This window comes from Mustela nigripes, chromosome 6 (genome assembly GCF_022355385.1).
Source record: "Mustela nigripes isolate SB6536 chromosome 6, MUSNIG.SB6536, whole genome shotgun sequence".
In the NCBI taxonomy this organism is placed as follows: domain Eukaryota; kingdom Metazoa; phylum Chordata; class Mammalia; order Carnivora; family Mustelidae; genus Mustela; species Mustela nigripes.
The window spans coordinates 71,740,382-71,760,786 of NC_081562.1; the positions used below are offsets into that span (position 1 = coordinate 71,740,382).

The following is a 20,405-nucleotide window of genomic DNA, read 5'->3' on the forward strand; positions in this document are numbered from 1 at the left end:
TACAGGTCTCGATCCCAGGACCCTAAGATCATGAACTGAGCCGAAGGCAGACACTTAAGTGACTGAGTCACCCAGGTGCCCTGAAGAAGTTCCTTTTTTCCTCTAGCAATGTCTGGCCTATATGGTCAGATGCTGAACTGGACAGACACACCCAATCCTGACAGAGGAAAAGAGCTTCCTGTATGACTTGGCTTGAATGACTTACTTCTTGCCAGAACTGAATTCTTTTTACAGTGGAAATAGATGTAAATGTTTCATAAGAAGTGGTTAGTGTTTATTAGGTAAAAGTCCACATTTATGAGATAAATATCCGTTCTTGGAATTCACCCAGATAGGAGAGTGCTTTGTGGTGGATATGAAATTGTGGTGGTAGTCAAATTTTGTATATAAAATTGCCATGCCCTCGGAGGTAACTGCAAATGATTTACTCCAATGTACAGTCTTCACAATATATGAATTTCTTTGCAGCTCTGTATTTGTATGGAGTGGCCGCTATATGTATACATACCTAAAACACAAGCAGATGCTCTATGCCAGGTCCTGACTGGCTTGTTCCTCCTGCTGACCATGTGGTCGGTGTTTAAAGGAAAACAGGAATCTTTGGTAAATCCCTGCTATAGTAACAAGACAGTTTTCATCAAGTTTGTGAAATGTAATTTTATTAATTAATAGAAGGGCATGTCTGACCAGACACATTGTTCCCAAATAAATAAAATCTCAGCATCATTAAAAGCACACAAACACGCAGTTTAACAGGGTACAATACAAAGTCAATTGAGATGATGTTCTTACTTGCATTTACTAAAAATCTGAGAAAGACTGTATTAATCTCTAAATAATTATCTTGCATAAAGAGAAAAGTAGAGCACAATTATTTTGTAGAAGTTTTGGGGAGTGACAATTTGAGAAGACTTCGTTTAAAATATATTAAGGTACATCACAGGTCAAATCACATTGTTAACATTACAACATGGAATTGTACTTAATCAAAAATAAAAGTGGCTAAAGAAGGCTGTATACTTTCTTCTTCTAACATTATGCTAATTTCTATTTTTGGCATGAGTTAATAACTTTTTCCATTAGTAGGAAAATGTGCTCTGCAAACTCTCGGAGGGCACCACGGCCACCATTGCATTTGCAAATATATCCAACAGCTTTCTGGGCAGTAGAGCAGGCATCAGCAGGCACACCACTTAGGCCCACTTTCTTCAAGCACTCCTCGTCAGATACTTCATTTCCTACCAAGTGAAAGAAACACTGGGTGAGAATTTAAGGAGACAAAGAATACTCAGTTCTAATAAGGCAAAACAAGTAAGTAATTCTGGTGGCCTCAGTAAGACCTCAAGCACGGCATTTAAGAATACCCCAGATTATTGGGTTATGGACTTTGGAGAGGGTATGTGCTATGGTGAGTGCTGTGAAGTGTACGAACCTGATGATTCACAGACCTGTACCCCTAGGGTTAATAAAACCTTATATGTTAATTAAAAAATAAAAGATTATTTTAAAAAAAAGAAGCATTTACAAGTGTAACTGAGGTCTAGGATTCTCTGTAAGCAATTCAAAATCAACTATTATCAGTTAAAGGAGGAGAATGGATTATAATTTCTGATTGCTATGCATATTAGAATTATGAGAAATTCTGTAAGTAAAATGTGAATTATCTAAACTTTTCATTTAAAAAATCCCAAACACATGCAAGAACCCCAAGTTTATGTGGAATGATTATCAATGTTTTCGATCATTTATCAGTGTTTTTCTCTTTGCTCCACCCCTTAGTTTTTTAGAGGGCTAGGAAGGAATTCTTAGACATCATGTTTTTACCCCAAAGCTCTTCAGCATCTACCTCTAACACATACCTATCTCTAATAGGTACGTCTTTTTTTTTTTTTTTTTTTTTAAGTGAGACAGTATCATCAAATTAACAATACCCACAATTCCTTAATATCATCTTGGGGCACGTGACTGGCTCAGTTGGTTAAGCATCTGCCTTTGGCTCAGGTCATGATCCTGGGGTCCTGGGATTGAGCCCCATGCTGGGCTCCCTACTTAGTTGGGGGTTTGCTTCTCCCTCTCCTGCTTGTGCTCTCTCCCTGTTCCTCTCTCAAATAAGTAAATAAATAAATCTTAAAAAAAATAATCATCTAGTAACTTAGTGTGTGCTCAAATATCCCATTGTCTCAAAAAAAATTTTTTTTTATAGTTGATCTGTTTGCATCAGAAGCCAAAGTCCACAACTGGATTCTATTGCTCTATATCTTAAGTACTTTTAATGTGTGACAGTTCTCTTTGATTATTCGTTGAAGAATTACCATCAGACTGACAAAACTATACCCTTTCTCCACCTGCCCTGCTATGCTCTCCCCCTTTCTGTTTTGTGTTGATAGGATGAATTTCAGAAGCACCCAGTACCTCAGATTCTCCATTCCGAGTAAAATTATTAGTATACCATAGACCAACTACTACTAATAAAATGCTTGTTAAAAAAAGTTTTAAATCTGTTCCACATTAATCTAATGAAAATTTCTAAATGATTAAATATATTGAAATCTGAATTTTTTCACTGAAAGGTGATGAAAATTCAAGTATTTATTTTGAATAATCTACCTCTGAAACTAAGCTATGTTTTGTAAAACTTACCTATATAAGTGTTGATATTTTCAAGGAACAAATTTTCATACGTTTGTTTGACCCATGCAAAGTAGTGTTCTGATCTTAAATTAAAATTTGGAGTCTTCTCCTATTTTCTTGTTTTCTAGCTTCTGCTTTTTATAGTTTTTTAAAAAAAATTTATATAAGTAATGCATATTTTTGGTAGAAACATTTTTTTAAATCAAGGCAAAAAAAAATCACTATCATCTTAATTACCACTATTTCTGGATCATCACTATATTTTGGCATATGCAATTGCATGATTTTACCAACATAAGTGATACACACTATTATTACTACCTTCAGGCACTATATTAGGCATCCTATATTATTTCTAATTTTCTTTCCAATAGCTTTATAAAGTTTGCTTTGCATTTATACTATAAATAGGAAAACCAAGGTTTGGAGAAGCTCGCTGAGGGTCGCATGATACTTAGTACACCTGGAATTTGTTGTATGTGCCACTAAAATTGTTTTCTCCTTACAAAAACTATATAATTTTCTGGCAAGGGCTCTGTCGTCTTCTCCACTGAATCTGCACATGCGGTTCAAAGGCTATTCCTGAAGTCCTCAGATGACCTGCTCCCAAAACATTCCCGTGCTGCTTCTTTTGAGGCCCAAGTTACCCTTGTAACTACCTATCTCACACATGGCTTATGTCATATGTATTTCAATAACTTGTCATCTTTAATATCTAAAATGTAGACATGAGACTGCAAGCTCGGGAGTCAGTCTCAGCAACCACCCCTAAGCCTGCACACAGCGTATCTGCTAAATGCCACCCGTGAAAACCTTGACACATGACCCTCTTAGTACAGATTACATGGTTGCAGAGCGTTCCACTTTGTGGATGTTTTATGCTTGCAGGGTATTTAAGTGGGCCCTTTTTCTTTTTTTCTCCATTATTCACTCATTTGTCTAATTTCCTTCTGGAATTGGAACTGAAGAGTTAAAACTTGGAGCATTTTAATAAAGCAAATACCATCCAAAGTGTACTTCCTATATGTTAGGGATCTGCTAAGTGCTTTACCCAGATTACCTCATTGCTTCCTATGACAGTCTTATGACACAGGTACTCTTGACATTTCCACTTTACAGAGGAGGAAATGAAGGCTCACCTTACCAAAGCTGACCAGTCAGGTGTGGTCTGACTCCAAAGCCATGTGTCAGTAATCATTCTATTAGGATACAACTGATATAGTACTGATACAGTACTAATATAGTACTGATATGTACTATCAAACTAACCCCCAGAAAGCCCATCCCAATTTAGCACTTTCCTCAGTGGTGCAGAGAGTTTCTATTTCTCTACAATTATGCCAATCTTGGGAATTTTCTTTATTTCTCTATTTCTTTAAAAAAGAAAGAAAAAAGAAAAATCCTGGTCCACTTTATGATGACAGAATAATAAGATACCAACCAAGATATGCCACTTCTTTCCAGCACAGGCCCATTTCTTTTCTCCACTCGTCCAGAACTGCCAGCTTGTCTGGCACATTGACTTCCATTTTGCAATCCAGTTTTAAGGAAGAGAGTGTCTGCTTTGAACATGCCCTTTCTGAGATTAACCTCACCTTAAAAAATAAAAAAAGAAGAGAAAAGAAAGAAGGGCAAAATGAATAAATAAACAAGTATTTCCTAATAAAATAAAACCTGGTAAATAATATGAGTCACAAATGAGTGAAGGACCAATTAAGTAAAATCAAATGCTATTTTAAAATGATGAATTTTTACAACATTTTCTAATAGTCCAATAAAGGTAAAAGACACTGTTTTTTTTATAGTGGGAAGGAACCTATCTGCAGTTTAAAAAGTATACATTGTCTGATACTAACCTAAAATTCTCCTATAATTCAATTTATCCAGAGGAAAGTCTACAACTTGTCTCTTGTGCTGCTTAGGTACGTACACATATTTAAGATTTCTAGGGAATTATAAGAAATTATCTTAGCTTTCATTTTTGAAAGTATATTAAGTTATTTTGAGTTAAAATTTTCAATCATAAGAATAAGCTAATCTTAAAAAATCCACAAGATATTTGCTTTTTTCCCTAAATCCTGATACCTATTTTTTATGAAATTTTTCTTATTGAAAGATCCTATAGGAATTACTAGACAATTACCATTTAAAAATAATATGTTTACTGAATAAACAAGAAATATTTGTTGATTGACAAATTCCTAATTTTATTCATCTAAGAGTAAAGGTATGACAGTTTTCTAGCCATGTGAAGGCTAAATTTCAGATATTTTAATAGAGAATACTAAAAATTTAAATCTATTTCCCTCACATGTTCTTTGACCCTGAATCATCACCTTGAAAAACATCACTATATTCAGGGGGCACATACCTCAATACCACTTTTCTTTAATAAACTTATCCCAATAGCATCTTTTACATCATAAGATATTATTTCTTTTTGGTCTCCTGATACATAAATGTGGCCATTGGTGAGACATCCATCAATATTGCAAACCAAAAGTTTTATTTCCTTAAGCTTCTCTTTGCCAAAATAGCCATATCTAAAAGAAACCAAAATAGACCTCTGAGTACAAATGCAATACTAATCACTCTCTCTCGACGGGCTAACACCAGTAAACTTAATAACCATTCCCACTCAGTTTCTCAAACATTACCCTTCACATTTACGTCACATATACACTTCAACTTCCAGTGCAAGACCTTGAGTAGAGTGGTCTAACCAGACTATGTGTTTCTCAAGTTACTGAATAAGCCATCTATAGGCATGTTTTATGTGTCTGTCTTCCTCACGTGAACAGACTATTTACAAAGATCCTAAAATGTCTGGAGTATCAAAAATTAGTGTCTAGAAAACTGAACATATCTACTAAAAGTATGTCAGGGTCCAGTGCAAAGGCTGTGCAAGTCTTGTTTTTACCTTAATACTCTTTGTTCTGCAATAGGCCAATCAATATCCACATCTATATCCACACTGTGCTCAGCTCGCATTTCGTAGTATGCCATTTTTCCACCCTAAAGATGGTATAAATGCCATGAGTACTGTTTTTAACATTTATTCACAATTCCAAAAGTTTATAATACAGAACAATGAATTCATTTCATTTCTACAATACTGAGAAAAAAAATAACCGAGCAAAATGACATTTAACAAATAATTTTTTGAGGGAAAACCTTTTTGTTTCCTATATCTTCAAACTATAGGCCATAATATTTTGACCCTGAATCATCAGGGTAGAGGTAGAGAACTATAATCTGGCTTTCCTGACACCCAGGTTGGTGATCTTCCACATCTACTATGTTATTTTGTCTCTTTTTAAAAGCAATGGATTTTTATTCAACTGTACAACCACAACCTGATGGTAAAAAAACATGGATTAAAAAGAGAATTTTGAATGGAATAAAATGAAAATCAGGACATGTGTACAACATTCAGTATCTGATTCATTTCTTAGTTGTAGCGGAATTCCTTGCTTATTCACTGAATGGATTCCAAAGATTAGTTTATTGTAAGCCTACAGGATAAAGGCCTCAGATGATAAATCTTATCAGTTATTGCCTTTCCTCCAGAAACTGATATTTTCCTTTATGAACTGTGCCATACGTCTTCCTTAGAACTGAGTTATACACATAAAAAGGTTTAAAAGATTTTTGCAGAATGAAGGCACAAACCTGTAAATAACCCATCTCTATCAAATGTCTCTTAGCAAAATAAAATGAGCCATTTTCATATAATTCTCCATCCCAGTCTTGTCGACGAGGTCGTTTAGCTGGATTCAAATTCAGAGGCTCAGTCACTTCACGAACTAAAAGCAAAAAGCTATAGTAAGTCTCTGTTGCTTTGAATACTGAGTATTCATTTAGTAGTTTTAAAAAATAAACTGAAACTGTAAAATAGATTTTTTAAAGGAATAAAATCTCTAATGATGCTGAAGATTTATCTTTGGTAATATTATTTAATAATTATTATCTAATCATAGAAAAATAAAGTATTTTACAGAGGAATTCTGAATAATTGAGATTTTGAGGCATTTTTAAAAATACAAGGTTCTGGGAGGACATCAAGGCAACCTTAAGGCAGCTTCAAAAGGACTGAACATGGGCGCCTGGGTGGCTCAGAGCGTTGGTCCTCTGCCTTCGGCTCAGGTCATGATCTCAGGGTCCTGGGATAGAGCCCCGCATTGGGCTCTCTGCTCGGCAGGGAGCCTGCTTCTCCCTCTCTCTGCCTGCCTCTCTGCCTACTTCTGATCTCTGTCAAATAAATAAATAAAATCTTTAAAAGAAAAAAAAGGACTGAACTTGTCATATAATATCCTTACTTGAATATTTTAATATAGTTCTCATTATTAAGTATTTGCTTCTATAGAAATACAGTGTACATGTTTATACAAGGTAGTTGAGAAATTACTTGCAGAGAGTTATTACAGAAAACTGAAGATTTCCTCATTGAATTATTGAGACTTTTATATTGATAAAAATGTTTGTATATTACATATTCTTACCAGTAATTTAAAAATATACTAAGCATAATAATAAATAATATTAACTTATTACTATCCATGGTAATGAAGGCTCAGTGATATCAGCATTAGTGATTACAACATGATATAACAAACGAAGCTCTCAGTACTGGTAAATAGCGATCCTCTTGCCTTTTCACTGTATTTTTTCCAAACTGTGTTTATGGGTGTGTATTGACATGCATACATGATTCTGTGTGTGTGTGTGTTTGTGCATGTGTGTTTAAAGCTGGTGATTATTCAGAATCTTTTTTATTCAAATTTTGGTTGTCAATTCTAGAAGCAATGGCTTCTACAAATAACTTTACTTACTTCGCTAACTAAACCATCCTTTTTTCAATCCTAGTCCATCAGTGCTTGATATAACCTAGGAAAAATATTCAGCAAATATACACTGATTAGCTACATAGGGTATAGTTTTACAGGCACTGGATACATAGCAGTGAATACAACTCTTTCCACTTTAACAGAATGTGCAATCTAGTGGTGCAGATAGGCAATAAACAAACTAATTCAAGTGGTGCTTTGAAGGAAAGGAATGAGGGGGCAAGTCTTTCCTAAGTGAACAAGGATCAGTGGCTGCTTTCTCTCTGGGGATATTTGCTGCATCTGAGGAAGAAGTGAAAGAAAGATCAAACTTGGCATAAGCAGAAGGACTTTGCTGGGGTAAAGAGAAACCAGAAGAGTATTTAATGGGCCCTGCAGACTAGAATCACAGATTGGCTTCTATAAGAGCCCACCCACTTTTTCCCCTGCAGGACGTTTCCTGAGTGAGCTGAGGCACAAGAAGCTAGAATGGGCTGGAAGGCAGGAGAGATCATTAGAGTTTTGTGGGGCTTAGATCCCAAAGTCCTGGTGGCTTGGGGTTATCAGGGATACATACAAGATCCATCTCCTGGCCAGACATCTGCACTAAGAGGTAAAGTGAGACTAAAGCTCAAACCCATCAGTAGAACTCCTAATTGGATCAAAGTGAGTAGCTCCATATCCTATCTGCCTGATAGAAGAAAGGGTGTGCCCCCCCCCTCAGAGGAAAATAATATATACAGACCCTTGAACAACGCTGGGGTTGGGGTGCCAACCACTGACATGGCCAAAAATCCACATGTAACTTTTGATTCTCCCAAACCTTAACTACAAAGAGCTTACTGTTGACCAGAAGCCTTACCAATAACATAGTCAGTCACTAACACATGTTTTGTGTATTTTATGTATTGTGTTGTTGCAATAAAATAAGCTAGAGAAAAAAAATTCTACTAAGAAAATCATAAGGAAGAGAAAATACATTTACAGTACTGTACTGTATTTATTGAAAAACACTGTGTACAAGTGGACCCGTGCAGCCCAAATCTGTGTTGTTCAAGGGTCAACTGTACTCCAGTCTCTATATCAGGCAGATGACAAAATACGAGTCATTCTGAAGAAGCAGAAATACATTACCCATAACTAGAGAAAAACAAACAGTTGTAGAAACAGAACTACAAATGACCCAGATATCAGAACCCACAATCAAGGATTTTCAATTAACTATCATAAATATGCTAAAGATATTAGAGGAAAAGATTTTAAAAAGATAAAAAGATGGAGAATTTCAGCAGAGAACAGAATGTCTAAAAATTACTCCAATGTACATTCCACAATAGAAAACACACGTATCTGAAATAATTCACTGGACAGGATTTACAGTGCTCTGGACAAGTCAAAGGAAATGATCAATGAACTCAAATATGTCAAATGAAATTACTCAACATGAAGGACAAAGAGAAAAATCAACAAAAAATACAGAACAGACTGTGAAAGACATGTGGACCCCATAAAACTGTTTAATAAGACACACTTAAATCTGCATCCCACGAAGAGAGGAGAGAGAAAATGTGGCAAAAGAAATATTTGGAGATAATGGCACAGAATTTTTGGAAACTAATGACAGATATCAACCTACAGATATGAGACGTTCAGAGAATTCTAAATAGGATAAATACAACAAAACGACAGCAATACAAATTGGAGTCAACTATGAAAAGTTAAAATAAACGGAAAAATCTTAAAAGCAGCCTGAGGGAAAAAAGACATCATATTTAGAGAAACAATGATCAGAGTAATAGCTGATTTCTTTTAAGAAACAATGGATGGCAGAACATAATGAAATGATGTGTTAATGATGCATCTTCAAAAGAGTAACATCTTAAAGATGCAATCTGAAAATCCTGAAAGAAAGAAAAGGCAAACCAAAATTTTATATTCAATGAAAATGCCCTTTACAAATAAGGGCAAATTATAGACATTTTTAGACAGACAAAAGCTGAGAGGAGCTGTTACTAACAGTTTGTACACTATAAGACAGAAGCACATGTTAAGTGGTAAGAAATGAAGAATAACTAAAAAGGATAAATATACAGGTGAAGAGAAGTGACTATTTTAAAATAAGTTAAAGTACCATTAACTATTTAAAATAAATAGAACAACGTATCATGGCTCATAATATATATAGAAATAGATTATGTGACAATAGAACAAAAGGCAGGGGCTAAATTTACTATTGTAAGGTTCTTAGTTATTTGTGAATACAGTTATCTGTAGTTATTTGTAACTACAAATTAGTTATTTGTAGACAATAACAAACTAAGGGTACAGAGTATAATCTCTTGAGCAGTGCTGTCCAAAAAATATAATGTTTATATAATATATTTATATAATATAATTTTAAGTTTTCTAATGGCTACAATTTTTAAAAAGTACAAAGTGAAGTTAGTTGTAATAATAGATTTTACTTAGATTTTATTTAGTATCTAAAATGTTTTTAACATGTAATAGATATAAGAATTATTAATGAGATACTGCATATACTTCTTTCATACTAATCTTAGAAATACAATGTATATTTTATGCTTAATGCATATCTCAATTTGGACTAACTACATTTCAAAGGCTTACACTGCTAGTGGCTACTATATTAGATGGTAAGGTTCTAGTGTGATGACAAAAAAAAAATACAAAAAGTTATACAGTATAAAATGGAACAATTTTTCAAGTATTGATTAATCCAGTAGCACTCTTAGTGATTTTATAAACAAGGAACATAAGAATAGACTCACAAGAAATACCATTCTGGGTTAGAACCACTGTTCATCAATAGCATTCTGTTTCATCGACTAGTAGAAAATTTATGACAAGACAAAGGTCTTATCCCTAATATTCACTTCTTGATGTTAAAAGACATTTATTTGAACATACCTAATTTTCTTAAAAATACTTACAGATCTAATTTTTATGGCTTTGGCTTTGTCATCTATTTAACATACATATTTCTTGGACTTCTTGAACTTCCATCATATACCATATAAAGCTCAATATTTAGTTTAACACTGGGCTTCCTTGATTTGCTTCAAAAATTTGTTTCTTAAGCTTTAATAAGAGCCTTCCTGGAAATTATTTCCTCAGAAATAAAAATTTCTGAAAACTGGTAAGTTCAACGTTAAAATGTATAGCTTTTAACATGGCACAAAGAACATGGCACAGAGAAGACAATATTTACTGAATGTAATGAATTTGTAAGTGTATTTACTGATGTATTTCATTGGTTTGGGTAATGTTCAGATTTCGAGACTGGAAAATCTTATTCTCAGCCTTTCCATCCTCTTACTTGCTCTTTTTTGTGCTGTCTCCAGTGTCATTGCTCCAGTTTCACTCATATTTCACTGTCTTCTTGAAGTCACAATAAGGCAGCTCTCCTATACTCAACAAATGCCAGGGCACCTAACAGAAATCAAACTGCCTTTCCTTACATATGTTACATTTACCTACTTGTTGGTCATCCTATTCTTTACTCCATATTTTACTAGCTTACCTAGCTAGAAATCAGACTCCTGCGTCTTCTTACATTGGACAATCTAACAAATTTTGGGACGCAATTCCAGAATTCATTCTTGAGGTCCTCCAGAACTTTTTGATAGACTTCTATCCCCACAATCCTATTATGACTTATATGGAGTTTGCCAAGCAAGTCTAGAACCAACACAGAAGTATTTCACATCTAGAAAAAGGACACGCCTGCCTCAAAAGGCAAATCGAGTGTTAAAATGTCCATTTGTAAAAAGTAAAGCAGGGAATTTGGTTTGTCTTGCCTCAATAATCACAAGACTTAGAACTGATTATAAATGTCATTACCTACTCTAGTTAATAATCACGTGTTGCTCCCTTCACTCCTAAAGAATATTTACATATGAAAAAGCGGGTTCTCCATAAAAGCTAAAATCAATACCGATATAACAGATTACCTCCTTTCTGAATTTCACTCCATCGAAACTGATGGCGTCTCACAACAGAGAAAACAGAATCATATCCTTCCTCTCGAATCATTTCTGCAACTTTTTGAAGGTCAGTAGGATGTAAACATGGAGAAGTTGCTTGAATATTTCCTACAATGTCAACCTCTTAAAAAGAGAAAACAAATGAAGAGGACATCAAAGTTCTTTGCAAGGAATACAAAGATCTTAAATTCAAATGTGAAAACAAGTCTTATGAAATAATAAATTAGAAATTACATAAAATTTTGAATAAACTATCAAATTCATACCATTGTGATAGTTAAGAAATTCTATGATGGCATCTAGTGAGGTAGAACTGTCTTTTGAAACTTCAGAACTTCTTCGATGAACTTGGGCACCAAATTGTTTGGCCACATTCTCAATTTCATCATGGTCTGTTGAAACCCACACACTGGATAGATAGTAAAAAATAAATATAACAAGTCAAATCATTAAAAGAAACCACTAAAGATAAAAAGGAGCTCTGCAACACCAAAATACACCTTACATGATGTTAGAATAGTTTTTATACCATCAAAAAAATTACAGATCTAATATAAAATTTAAAGAATTATATTTTGTATAATATATAATAATAAATAACACTTTATTAACTGTCTGAATAAAAGTATAGTAACAAATAGACTTTTTGTTTACATATAAAAATATTTGTATTCGTATTGTCTTATGTCATTTATTTATATAAGTATTATTTCTGTAGCCCTAGATACAGTTTTATAAAAACAGAAAAAAATGACACTTGGTATATTTAAGGCTACTGGTATATTAAGTAAAATAGAAGTTCAAATCTAAAGGCAATTAAGAAGATCTTGCTTCTTATTCCTCATTCAATCCAAATTAGTGTGTGAAGAATTTTAATATACTTGCCAAGAAAAAAAACGGATTTGTATTAGTTAAACCATGAAGCTGAAAGAATTTCAAGCTTAGAAGCAACGTAATGCCTAGACTAGGCTCAAAATATCAGCTAATCCAACTCTTCTGCTTTGCCAATAATGGGTATACTATAAATATATGACACAGTACTGACGGAGTTTTAGCCATTGATAATTACAGACAAGGAGAATGTGAGTTGACTGCCTCTGGGACATTTAACTTAACTGCGCCTTTCACCACATCTTATGTGGTTCATCGTTTAGACTTTCTAAGATGATGACTATGAGTAGAATGCTACTTCGGGGAATTGTGCCAGTATCTACTGAAGTTAAGTTTCCTGGACCTTCACAGATTCCCTTTGCTAGAAAAAAAAGATGTGAATATTCTAGCCACAATGTTTTATTAGTGATATTACACAAAGACAATTTAATGACTTGTAGTCTTTGGCATATGCATTTTTCTTTTAGCACCTTTATTCAACATCTACTGGGAGTAAGAGGAACTGCATGTTTTGGATGTCTATGCTCAATTGTCAAGAATGAAAAGAAAGTGAGAAACTATAGGAATTTTTTTTTAGGAGATAGTTTACTGAACACCAAAAAAAAAAGTAAAAAAAAAAAAATTCTAACATCGCCAGATTTTACTTACTGATTTCCATTCTTCCCTTTAATATTTGCAGAAGAAAGATTTAAATCTAAAGATAAAGTCAATAACCTCCCTAATTTTTTTTCTTTTTTTAAAGCCTACTAAACACGATGAGTCACTGGCTAGGGATCAGATATCTCATATTTACTAAAAGTCTGTGTGAGGCAGAACACAGAAGTCCCCAGAAATATTTGGGGGCTGATATTCTACTGGAGAAATGTCACAGTCAACGGTGTAAAACAAAGGGAAGTACCAAGAAAACCTAGTTTTAAAATAGAGAAAATGAAGGGAGGATGGTTAAATGGTAAATACAGTTAAGGAGTGAACAGGAAACGCAAAAGAAATGGTCTTTTGACATCTAATTTATGTCACCAATTGAAATTACTGATGTCACTTATTATCCTGATTTTCTATAATAAAACTCAACACCACAGGATTCAGTGACATTTCTGAAATGCTTAAAAGGCAAATAAAAAATAACAGAGGTTTTGGAAGAGATTTGTTTTTCCTTCCTCCCTTTTATCAGTCATTCATTTTTTCATTCATGAAACGTTTATTGAGTGCCTATTATGTTTCAGGTTCTACTGCGGACATGTAGTCCATTTTCTTGAGAAACTTTCAGTTCTTAGCCCATTGGTAGAGACAGAGGCCAACACAGTTCTGAAATACTCCTTAAACCAACAAGGGAACAGAGGTAAGGAAGGAACGACTAACCTCTCTACAATGCTTTATTTTTACAAAGTATTTTTATAGTGCCTGCTCCAAAACATGCTCAATCTATATGTGTTAATAAATGAAACATTAAATGGTTAACAGCATGGAATCTGAAGGAATGAGTCCAAATCCTAGCTCTGCCACATGTTAGCTATATGACCTTAGGCAAAATCCATCATCTCCCTAGGCCTCGATTTTTAGTAAAGTGTGGATGATTTAAAAAAAAAAAAATACCAGTGATAGTAACAGTACCTCATACCGTTGTTAGAAGGATTTAATACAAACCACAAGCTATTCAAAATAATAAAACAGGAATGGTAATAAAGGCATACATACATGGTCTCATTTAATCCTCACACTGATTCTGTTGGAAGGAAAACTGAAGTTCTGAAAGTCCAAATGCCTAATTTATATGTATGAAAATAGCATCCCATATGTAGACTTAAAATACAGTGAACATCATTTATTAAAGGGGTTATGTAAGTAGATCATTTTCCTTTGATTTAGGGGAATCAGAAGAGAGAGGGCAAAAACAAAGAGTCAGCAAGTGAATAAACAGGTCAATAAAATGTAAAATCAAGTACAAAGTAAATGTCAAAGCCTAATGCTAATGACTTTAGCCTCAAATGAAGTCATATTTCATCTAACAGGATGAACAGGAATATCAAACCTGATGCCTGTGAATATTATTTCAAATCACAAAATGCCATTCGGGGAATAACACAGCATAGGCTTATTATTTAATCACAAATCCGCACCCTACGAATGAAACTAAAGTTCCAGGCTTATTATTAATCATAAATCCACACCCTACAAATGAAACTAAAGTTCATTTTTTCCCCCCACAGTATGTTAAGTAACATTCACAAAATCAATTTGTTCTGAGGTTTACTAACAGAGCATTGAACCACTGCTGAAATCAAGCTCTTACAAACTAACCTCCAATGATAACTTTTTACTAAATGAAAATAATTGTCTTAGCATTTTTCTCAACTGCTATCCAAAGTAGTATGCAAAGTTAGCAATCCTGGAAGCATTGTTAGCTTTGACTCTGGGCAGGCCAGAACAATCTGCCTCAATGAACAAATCATGGTTTTGAACAAAATAATCTCCTAAGCATCTTCTAGCCCTGAAAAACACAATTGGGCAGCTACAAGTTTCTTCAATTCCTTCCTAGGGTAAATATTTATCAAAGAAAGAAAACAGAAGGTGAGGGGCAGCAAGGTTGCTCCAAACTTGGACCATAGCTTCAGAATAAATCAATTAAATCCAAATCAACACATTTTAATTGAGGCTCCAATACATGAAGCATACCAAGGTAAGTAAGAGTACCTGCTCACAAGAACCTCTTCAACCCAGTAGAGCAAGGGTCATCCCAGGCCAAATCTGGCTCCCAGGCTGCCTATTTTCATAAATAAACTTTCAGTGGAATACAGCTATACTCATTCACTCATATTGTTATGGCTACTTTCACAACATACACAGAACTAAGCAACAGAGACAAAGTTTGAAATATTTAGTCTTTAGCCCTTTATAGAAAAGTTGATGGACCCTTGAAATAGAGAGTAAAGACACAGTTCGATTAACTCTTCAAGGTCAAAGTGTGTCAGCATTAGAAAGAATTCTGAAGATCATTACAACTTTCCCATTTTACAAGTCAGGAAACTGTGGCCCATGGAAGAGATGAAGATTGTAAAAACCTTCAACAAGGGGGGAAAATGTCAAGGACAGATCACACGCTAGACACATCCTAATGGCCGTATATATACTACTTCACTTAATCCTCTCAGCAACCCTATGAGGTGGATACTTAAGTCCATTCTGCAGACGAGGAAACTGAGGCACAGACCTTAAGTGATTTACCCAAAGTTGCAGTTAACATATGGTGAAGCTAGAAACTCAAATCCACAGTTTAACTCCAGGGTCTATGACCTTACTTCACTGCATAATGCGTGCACTAAAAGAAGGTCTGAACACTGCTGCTCTGTGAGGAAAACAAAGACACCGTTACTTTCCACTGAGGAGACCAGGAAGAACTTCACTGAGGAAATAGTGCTAGTCCCCTTTTTTACCTTTTTAGTTGAACTTTCCAGATCCCTAGAAAGGATGCAACATAGCAAACAGCTATGCAACCTAAACAGAGGAAAATCACTTTGTTACACAGTATTCTAAGTTTGAGAAGGCAGAGTCAGACCAATTACGCTCATTTTGCTGGTTAAGGAAAATACTGATTTCTTCTAATTACTATTATTAGTATAGTAACAGATACCATAGGTGGCCTGAAGTATACAATATCCTTCCAATTGTCAAGATGCTTTCTCTCATCTAGATATGCTAAATAAAAGAATAGCAAAAATAGCAATAATAATAGCAAAAATAGCAAAAGAATTGGCATAGAAAAAGGTTCTTAGGAATCATTTATTCTTTTTTTTTTTTTTTTAAAGATTTTATTTATTTATTTGAGAGAGAGACAGTGAGAGAGAGCATGAGCGAGGAGAAGGTCAGAGGGAGAAGCAGACTCCCCATGGAGCTGGGAGCCCGATGTGGGACTCGATCCCGGGACTCCGGGAGCATGACCTGAGCCGAAGGCAGTCGTCCAACCAACTGAGCCACCCAGGCGTCCCAGGAATCATTTATTCTTTCATGGAGTTCTGTATAAATGCATTTTAATAAATGGAAACAGGAAAATTACTGCTTAATATATAACATATATTTTCCAACCATTTTGTAGCAAAATCTCCTAGGTCTGCTATAAGGGTATTTGTCGGGTTTTGACTCCCAGCATTTACTCCCCGTTGGTAAGCATATTCCAATTTTTCTCTTGATGCAGCTGTCTCATTGTGCCTCAGGGGACGCTCCATCACTGGCTCCAACACCAGAAGAGGCAGCTAAACTTTACCAACATAAGCACTGGGGGACCCAAAGAAACTCTTTGGTTAAACTTAAGCCTGTAAGGAGTAAAATAAGAGGGTAAACAAAGCTGGAGAGCAAAGCAGAAAGGACAGCTTTGATTTGTTAACTATGGCAGTAGGGAAAGACTAGTAGAAACTGAACTCAAATCCCCCAAAACAAAGGCTGGAGACTTCTTAAAGGCTAGAGTGTGTTAAGAAAAAGGTATTGCAACGGTGATAGAGGGGGTTAGTCCCTGTGACTAGGCCATCTGGGTACTTATCCAGAGAAGAAACACACTCAACTTTATGATAGAGGCAAGCTGAAGCAAGATGCCCATGGAATTTAGACCCTTAATTTTCCCACAGGGACTAAGAATGAATAAGGGTTATCTACTAGGATGTTTCCATTTCAGAGAGACAGTTTTGGGTGGTAGATTTACATTCCAAAGGCTAGAGAAGGGGTTTATAATGATAAGTTTTCAAAAGTAGTTGTTCTGAGATAGGGTTCAGAGGCTACCTGCCAGTCACCAGGTTGTACCTGAAACAAACAGTAAATTATCCTGGCAGCACTGACCTTTCTCAGCCATTTTAAGGGGGAGCTAGGATCATCCTAGAAGCATGGCCTGACACTCCTGGAAACCGTACTAGAGTTTGGACAAGTCATTAGGTGCTGAGAGTTTTGCAGTTCTCAGCACAATCACTTGACAGCATAAAGGGAAAGCCTATCTAGAAGAACTAAGAAATGGAGGATTCTGGTGACAGAGGGCATAATTTCCTTACCCTGCTTTATTTTTCTCGAAAATACTGTCACCACCAAATATAGTATACACAGTTTGTTTATTACTTGTCTCTCAAAATGCAAGCTCCATGAGACTAAGGAATGACTCTTGCTACTGCTATCACCTCTGGTTAAAGACACAGTACAGTGCCAGTCACACAATAGATGGTCAACAAATACTTGCTGAATGAATGAATCATTTCGCCTTTGAATCTCACTGTACCTGAAACAAGCCTTACCCTTTTTTGTGAAGCCAGGCTGAAAGGGGGTTCCTGACATGTAACCAGAGTTGTAAGTGAGTTTTGCTCTTAATTTACTGTGACAGTGATTTTTGAGCTCTACTTCATTTCACAAAAATGGCATATCCCTGTGGCCTGGATGCACTTTTCTCAGTCTTTTTTTTTTCTCCCAGTGTGCACTCTTTATAAAGGTGAAAAAATTTCCAAAAGGCAGTAAGCTCCAGGGACAAGAACCATGTCATTTCATCTTGGTTATTTCCTTGGATGTGCATGGCAGAAATTAGGGCTCAGTAAATGTTAACTGAATTGAACCAAATTCTCAAGGCTTTCCCTATCTCTCCTTTGCACACTTCCTATTACATTGCTACATCAGTGTTATCTTCTGGGTGCCTACCCTACTTACCGCGTTCCACCCAGGGCTTCCCTTAGATTAAAACATTAAGAAAATTAGTAAATTCATACTTTTGGAGTATCTTTCTTTAAACAAGACTAGTTAAATGAAAATCATATGCCCATAAATTAATGTGGGCAATTAAGATGCTCCAAAAACAATCATCTCTTCAAGAACCAAAGCCCAATCAAAAAGTTAAAATAATTCACTTCCCACAGTAACAGATTCAAGCATAATTAGAGTGAAGTTTCTATGTGTAAACTCATTCCTGGCACAAAATTTTATCTCTGTTCTTTTATGAATGATACCAGCTTGTCCCTCCTGACCAAAATGGCATATGGGCAATGATGCACAATTGAAACAGTCTCTGGGCGGACGAAGTTCCAAAGACACAATAAAAGCATTTATATGCATATCATAAAGCAGCCTGCTGTACGTTTCCTCACTATCTCTTACCTATGGACAAATGCAAGGGGTTTTCTAGATTGTGCTGACTCACAGGCAGATAGCTTGGAGTATTTTGCAAAGGTCAGAAAGCGATCTCCAAGCTGAGCTTGAAACTAGAAAGCCTGGACACCTCACTCCATTCAGGAACCTGATGCCTCCCTAATCGATCGGCACCAAGTGGTTATCACAGGCTGAGCAACAGGGGAACCCCAACGGCCTCTGCCTGCTGGAGTTCACATGTCGCCACAGACGTTTCATAGGGGTGGCCTCCTTTCCTTTACCCGATGAGGTCAACGAGGGCGGCGGAGACGGCTGAAAAAGGGGCAATCTCCCCTCCGACGGACGGCATGCTCAAGGGCAGGCACAGGCACCGTCCCAGGTCAAGACTACGAGCAGCGACGGAACAAGGAAGAAGCTGGAGCACTTCCTCCCTGCGCTCTCACGCGGGGCCCCCACACCCCGGATCTTGCACACCCCTTCCAAGAGCAATTGCCCAGGGAGCCCCAGCCCTTCCAGCGGCCCGGCTCCCTCGCCCGACCCCCGCCCAGACCGCGCCGCCCACTCTCGCACATGCGCACCTCTGGAAGACCCCCGAGTCCAGGGCCGCACGCAGGACCCAGCCAATAAGCGGGACCCCCGCCAGGTGCTTAATGTTCTTCAGGGGGATGCCCTTGCTGCCGCCCCGGGCCAGAATTAGGGCCGCCAGGTGCGGGGGCTTCTCCACGCCTCGGCCCTGGCCTCCGCGGGAGTTGCGCTGCAGCTTCGGCGGCCGGCCCCGGGAGGGCCGCCCCCGCGGGTTGGACACGGAGGTGGCGGCCCCCTTCTCCACCGAGTCCATCTTCCTCCCACGCCTTCTCCCCAGCTTCTCCACATCCGGGAGTTCTTCTCTCGCCACCTCAGCTCGGCGCCGCCCGATCTCCCCGCCCGAGCACTCGCGGGGGTGGCTGTTCCAGCTCCTGGCCCCGCCCCCGCCACGGCCCGCCTCTCCGCGGGGCACGCCGGGAATTGTAGTCCGCGGGCGTGTCGCCGGGGTCCCCTAGGCGGAGTAGACTGGGGTAGGGGGGACCCCAAACCCACGCCAGGCACTGAGAGTCCAGGGATTACTGGAAAGAAGTGCAGCTTCTGGGGGACACCATATGGATATTTCTCAACTAGGCAGCATACATTATAGATTTTTTGGTAAGGAACTTCACCACTTAAGAAAGATAGTGGGTTTCCCACTGCACACTCAGATGCATCCTAACACAAATAAATCTTATATTTAAAAATTATAATTGTATATTTTTCTGCTGTGTTCCTGACTCTATTTCCAAGAGATTACCTCATTCAAATGTCTTACAGGCACCTTAGATTCAACATTTAAAAACCTCAATTCTCTATATGGGCTGAAAATGCTCCTACATCCGCATTTTCTATCAACATCACTGAAAATCTAGCATTGAAAACTTGGAAGTCAATCTTGACTATTCCCCTATAGTGCAGTAATCACCTGTTCTTGTTTTTTGTGGTTATTTTATTTTATTTTATTTGCTATAAATCTTTTCCTTTTATAAATTGTTACCTCTATTATCTGGTGGAGCTTTCACTCACATCCTCTGCATTGCGGAGGTGGGTGGGTGACTCAAGTGGTGTATATAGTATCTCATCTTCCTGAACACAGTTGTGGTCTAGGGACAGCCAGGTGACCAAGCAGAGCCCATTGGAAACCCTCCCTGAGACTGGGGAAGAAAGGATCTTTCTCTTGTTGAGTTTTTGGGTATTAAGAACACTGTAAGTCTGATTCCTTATGGCAGGATGAGGGAAGGGGAATAGGAGGGTTTGCTGTTCTGAAATGGGCTGGGAGACAAAAAAAAAAAAAAAAAAAAAAAGCGGCGTCAAGACATGCGGGGAGAAGAGAGAAAGAGCCCTGATGGTATCATTTAAACCTCTTGATCCGCCAAGAAGTTCA

General features: G+C 37.0%; 1 protein-coding gene and 1 long non-coding RNA gene across 2 annotated transcripts; both read right to left on the reverse strand.

The window, feature by feature from the left end:
* Positions 1-631: 631 nt before the first annotated feature.
* On the reverse strand, positions 632-19,415 carry CMAS (cytidine monophosphate N-acetylneuraminic acid synthetase). The gene is made up of 8 exons (XM_059404790.1): positions 19,036-19,415; positions 11,728-11,870; positions 11,429-11,584; positions 6,304-6,437; positions 5,552-5,646; positions 5,003-5,174; positions 4,073-4,226; positions 632-1,238 (listed from the first exon to the last, which is right to left on the reverse strand). The coding sequence occupies exons 1-8, from the start codon at positions 19,293-19,295 to the stop codon at positions 1,048-1,050; spliced, it is 1,305 nt and encodes a 434-aa protein (XP_059260773.1). The 5' UTR covers positions 19,296-19,415; the 3' UTR covers positions 632-1,047.
* Positions 6,579-11,376, reverse strand: LOC132020647 (uncharacterized). Its single transcript, XR_009405049.1, has 3 exons — positions 10,409-11,376; positions 7,464-7,518; positions 6,579-6,882 (listed from the first exon to the last, which is right to left on the reverse strand). It is a non-coding gene; the product is annotated as an uncharacterized LOC132020647 (long non-coding RNA).
* Positions 19,416-20,405: the final 990 nt, after the last annotated feature.

Bases quoted from the DNA above. Each gene is read 5' to 3' on its own strand.
- CMAS (XM_059404790.1), bottom strand. From the start codon at position 19,295: ATGGACTCGGTGGAGAAGGGGGCCGCCACCTCCGTGTCCAACCCGCGG. The intron at 6,438-11,428 runs GTAATCTGTTAT...TTTTGCTTTTAG, and splicing joins GAGTGAAATTCAGAAAGGAG to TTCGTGAAGTGACTGAGCCT. The intron at 4,227-5,002 runs GTATGTGCCCCC...TTATTTTTTAAG, and splicing joins TAAAGAAAAGTGGTATTGAG to GTGAGGTTAATCTCAGAAAG.